Below are 6,000 nucleotides of genomic sequence, written 5' to 3'. Positions count from 1 at the left end.
GTGATGCGGTGTGGTGTAAGTGTTAATATTCAAATATCAAAGATTGAAGGGGTAGTTGCCAACCTGTTCGCGTGAATATTTTCCCTAACGGAGTTGCACTTCCGCGTTCGGTTTGCGAGATCTGATTGGCCACTGACGTTTCTGGTCATGTGACATCTGTGCCAATCGTGTGACGCCTGTTTCTATCACTGTTTAAGCTTAGGCACTCTTTCGAAGTTGGTTAAGGTTAGAGTTTGTCTTAGAGCAGGGCGATAGAACACCAGCCCTGATTCCAAACTCTAACCTTAACCAACTTCGAAAGAGTCGCCTAAGCTTAACCAGTGATAGAACTAGGTGTTAGGTAGTTTGCAGGCTGTTAGACCCGGAAATAGGCGCAGAAACAGGCGTCACACGATTGGCGCAGATGTCACATGACCAGAAACGTCAGTGGCCAATCAGAACGCAGAAGTGCAACTCTGTTAGGGAAAATATTCACGCAACCTGTTCCTGGTAGATGGAAAAGCACAATGAGTGAGTTAACCAGGGACACATATCTGCATGCAGGCAGCTCTCACTGCCCAGGTGAGTCAAATTGGGCTAACGAGCCTCCCACTCCACCATGTTCCCTGAGAGACAGCAGACTCAACCATTAACACATTCTGCGCCATGCAGTTTGCCCATCTTATACCACTCTCTGCCAGTGCTGTAACCCTATGGAGTGGCTCACCTTCTTTGCAGGGCTATAACTTTTTAAATATTATAGCTATATCCATATTACTATGGCCCATTCAACATCGGGTATCTATCGTTCCGGATGTGGGAACGTTATATTTTTCCATTCATACATTGTCGTGTTAGTACCGTCGAGAATATAAGTATGTTTTTAGACTGTATAGCAGTAATTCCTAGAACACGCGTTATAGGCCCCGACACGTATTACACATAATCGATTGGCGTTTCATTCCTATACACGCTATATTAAAAAATTCGCTATACATTATGCTCAATCATGCGTGAAGGAAAGGGGGGGGCGGGGTCGTTTATGATTCCTTGATTGTCACTAACGGCTTTCTTTAGTACGACACCATACGTCGATCGGATAGATTGCAATGAAATTTTTAATTTTAATTTCCAATTATTTGATGTCGATCTGCTAGATCCATTTTCCATTTGTATGACGCAATAAACGCCGAAAGCATATTGATTCTTGCGTCTCGAAAGCGATCCCATGCACTCGAGTGTGTATCTTGATCCACGTTACAAGATATCTCTGCCGGAGCTTTTTCCCCGATGCACAGAGCGCCACTTCCGGTTTAGAGTGGAGTGCAACTTGCCAGAAATCCACCAGGCGGCGGTATTGAGGCGTTGCCATATCAGACAGGGTCCAGCTGGCTCCCGGAGCCTTCCTGGATGAATTATGAATGCCAATAGCGAATAAAGGAAATAACGATCATAAAAGCGAGTTTACTCGTTGTTGGCGCACAACGATTGGCGGGCAATAACGAGTAAACTCGTCTTTGGCGCAAGATGTGTTGACAGGTGAAGTGGGGGTCGTCACAATAGTAATATTCCTCACTGATGTGATGATGATAATAGCTGATGCTTTGAATAGTAATATTCCTCACTGATGATAATAGCTGATGCTTTGAATAGTAATATTCCTCACTGATGATAATAGCTGATGCTTTGAATAGTAATATTCCTCACTGATGATAATAGCTGATGCTTTGAATAGTAATATTCCTCACTGATGATAATAGCTGATGTTTAGAATAGTAATATTCCTCACTGATGATAATAGCTGATGCTTTGAATAGTAATATTCCTCACTGATGATAATAGCTGCTGCTTTGAATAGTAATATTCCTCACTGATGATAATAGCTGATGCTTTGAATAGTAATATTCCTCACTGATGATAATAGCTGATGCTTTGAATAGTAATATTCCTCACTGGTGATAATAGCTGATGTTTAGAATAGTAATATTCCTCACTGATGATAATAGCTGATGCTTTGAATAGTAATATTCCTCACTGATGATAATAGCTGATGCTTTGAATAGTAATATTCCTCACTGATGATAATAGCTGATGCTTGGTCTCAGGGGCTGAACCAGGACATGAGGGAACACGAGTCTAACTTCGCAGCAGAGCACCTGAGGCTGATGTTGGCCAGAAACGCCACGTTGGAAGCCAAGGTGAGAAGCACTGGATTCACCGGCACGTCACGTCGCCAGGTACAAGGAGCAGAAACACATCTATAAGGTCAAGGGTCAACTTTTATTTATATAGCACAGTTTAAAACCAACCGAAGTTGCACCAAAGTGCTTTACAATATAAAAACAGAAATACTAGAAATACAGTATACACACAAAATCAAAAGCTACAATACATTAAAACAATCACGACACAAGGGCGGTCAGGTGGCGTAACGGAGATTGCGTTCGTCACCAACCCCGGAGCGGCTGGATTCGCCTGTTCGAATCCAGCTCACAGCTCCGGGGTTGTCACCAGCTTGGCTGGCCGTTCACACTAATACAATTGGCAGTATTAGAGGGTGGGAGAAGCTGGCGGGGTGGGTCCGGGTCGTTGTAAACAGCGACTCCTACAGTTCGGTCGGGGCGCCTGCTCAGCGCGGATGGGACCTGAGTGGGATAGTGTGATCCTTCCACACGCTACGCCCTCTCAGTGAGAGTCCGCGCTGCCAGGTGAAAAGAAGCGGTGATTGGCTGGACGTGTGTCGGAGGAAGCACGTGATAGCCTCCACTCTCCCAGACCGACTGTGGGGGGTAAGTGCGCAGCGACCAGGAAGGGGATTGGGAATTGGCATAACGACTAACATTGGGATGGGAGAAAATCGGAGGAAAAAAAGGAGGGGGAAAAAGATAAAAAAAAATAAAATAAAAAAACAATCACGACACGACCGGGGATGTATGGCTTACCAAGCCTCAAAACGCTAATGAAAACAGGTGAGTCTTTAGCTGAGCTTTAAAAATCTCTAATTTGTAGGATGGAGCCGGGGATATTTCTGTAATATAGCTATCACCAATGTTTTTAGTTGTTTTTACTTTGTGCTGGGTATTGAACCAGCAACCCTTTGGTTATCGGTCAACGTCTTTACCTCCAGAGTAATAGTAGTAATAGTAAGGTTACTAGCAAGAGTTGTGTCATATATCATACTGTTAGAAATGGTATAATACCACAGATTATATTAGATTTACATTTAATTCAATTCTATTCATCCAAAGGGGAAATAGAGTTTGCATGGCAGCCCATTGAAGCTCAGAGCCATAATTGCACAGGCTGTGACATTTGGCTGGAAGTGAGTCGGTGCTTCCCAAGGTGGGGGTGAGGGTGGGGGTGAGGGTGAGGGTGGGGGTGAGGGCCGGGGTGGGGGTGAGGGCCCGGGCTGAGGCGGTCCCCAGGGCGTTGCTCAGAGGTGTCTAGGCTGGGTGGTTGGTGTAGAGATATAAATCTACACCAACCATATAAATCAGTGTTAACTCTGAAATACTTTCTTTACTGATCATGTAAAAATGGCAACATTGGCTCATAATAAAACCGGTGCCTTTAACACATTCGGGGCCATTGGGATGAGTCTAATTAATGTCAATATAAGCATTATACCGGATTTGGGACTAGTATATTTTCTGGAAGCCGAGATACAGGGCTAATAGCTGCTAACGTTATATCCAATGGCATTTCCGTTTTACAGATGCTACAGAAATAACTCAAACTGCATATGATCGGCACGATCCTCACGCATGTATGCATGAAGATGGGGGGGGGGGGGGGGGCGGTGGACGTCGTTTCTGATTATCGATTACCAATAACCGCGTTAGCCTCATTAGCCTCATAGCCGAACGCCTGGTTGGCTATCAAAACAAGGCCCGATCGGGATGTACTTTACGTGAAAAAGATCCTACCGTGGTCCGGTGGGATGTCCCCGAGCATTTCCCCGTTATTGTTCGCCATCTGGTAGATCGATATGTCCATTGGCTGATGATAAATCCCCTTATTGCATGGTGAAATCTGCGATCCAAAACGTATTCCAAGCTACATGCTGCACATCTAGAATCCTGCTAACTGAAATCTCCATTGAAAGAAAAACAAAAGACTGATCCGTTCAGCCACAGGGCACACTGCATTATCGCGATAGCGCCCCTAAGAGGATCTGGCCGGTATTGCACCTTGTCGAATTCATAGAGTAGGGTAAATCTGCAGTGCCGCTCGGCGACCTTGAATAGGTTATTAAAATGGAATAAAAGCAATAACAACTTCCCACGGATTTATCCGTGCCTCTGTCCACAACGCATGGATTCGAAACACGGATTTATACGTGGCCCGTCCCCAATGTGTTAACATATATTACACATAATAATATGTCTGTATAGTTTGTTTATACTTGTTTATATTACTGGTCCCCAAAATTAATGGAAGTGAATGAGGAGCCTGACACCTGGGAGGAAGGGTGGTGTTGACAGGCGGAGGAGTGCTCGCTAGTTTACCAGCAGGTGACCGACCGTAAACTGCTGAAGATCTGTTCAAGTGAAATGTCCCTTTAACCTGTGATCTTAAAGTCAAGTCGTGAATGAAGCTGATTAATGGCAGAACAACTGATTTAATTAAACATTAAAGACAAACCTGCTCCACTTGTTCTGCGTCATGATCATAAAACACTATCTGCTCTCATATTTAACACACATGCACACGCACACACACACACATACACACTTCACACACACACACATACACACACATACACACACATACACACTTCACACACACACACACATACACACACACATACACACACACACACACACACACACACATACACACATACACACACACACATACACACTTCACACAGACACACGTGCACGCACACACACACACACACACACACACACACACACACACACACACACTTTACACAGACACATAGACACATAGAGAGAGAGAGAGAGAGACACACACACGTACACACACACATACATTACACACACACTTCACACAGAAACAGGGACACAGACACACACATACACAATTTACACAGAGAGAGAGACACGCACGCACACACACACACACACACACACACACACACACACACACACACACACACACACACACACACACACACACTCTGGGGAAGTACCTAACACCGCCTTGTTGTGAAGGGCCAGATTAAACCGAATATATATATTTATTTATATATATATATTTAATTGTATTTGTATATTCTCTAATATTCCCTGATATCCCTTGTATATTCCTTGTACAATATGCATTGAATATCCATTCTAGCCTACTGAACATCCCATAATAGTCTCCATTCTACTATTGGTCGAGACCTTGGTGCCAGGCTGCCATACCCCTCAGACCCAGTTCAAACGTACCGCTCGACATGTACGAACAAGTCCTAGTTCCGCGTAGGAATTTGGCTACCGCACCACTAATGGGACTATTTGTTCATAGTGCGTATATATACTGCGCTACTAAAGTAGGACTTTCTTTTCAGTCCAGTTTCTTACCCTCCAATAGAGTCACAGACGTAAAGCCTCCCCGCGATGCCACGTGTGGGAGTAAGGCCAAGTTCGGCCTACCATCGGTATTGAGACATCGTGTATATTAATATTTGAATAGTCATATTTGGCACTATATCGTCGAGTTGGACGTAGTCTATTAAGCTAATAATAGTCTGTTAATATATAGTGCTTCGTGCGGTGAGAATACTACCGTAGTCAGTACCCCATCGTTTCGGGCAGAGAACTGGCTGCTTACCCAGGGTGGTTGACCCTATGTGAAGCTGCACCCGAGGAGCCCCAGAGCCGACGAGCGAGTGGACCTGTATACCGGATTATTCTACCGACGACAGCCCGCCTTCCCAGGCACGGATTATGCTTTGGATACTTTGATTATTCTATGGATAAAGACCCCCGACACTACCGTGTGTTGGAACCCCCCCCCCCTGGAGAGGACGCAAGGTGAGGAGACGCTCTGCAAGACGAGGTCTCTCCA

General features: G+C 44.8%; 1 protein-coding gene across 2 annotated transcripts in view; it reads left to right on the top strand.

Annotated features, from left to right (window-relative positions):
* The window catches only part of traf3 (TNF receptor-associated factor 3), a 92,037-nt gene that overhangs the window by 64,330 nt on the left and 21,707 nt on the right, over positions 1-6,000 (top strand). For both annotated transcript variants that reach the window (XM_084307388.1, XM_084307387.1), the window contains exon 9: positions 2,085-2,177. In XM_084307388.1, the coding sequence (XP_084163514.1) occupies positions 2,085-2,177 (93 nt within the window). The remainder of the gene's footprint in view (positions 1-2,084; positions 2,178-6,000) is intronic.

Source organism: Notolepis coatsorum, assembly GCF_963971535.1.
Source record: "Notolepis coatsorum genome assembly, chromosome: 2".
NCBI lineage: Eukaryota > Metazoa > Chordata > Actinopteri > Aulopiformes > Paralepididae > Notolepis > Notolepis coatsorum.
The sequence above is the reverse complement of the archived record's forward strand: the minus strand, read 5'-3'. Positions and strand labels throughout refer to the sequence as shown.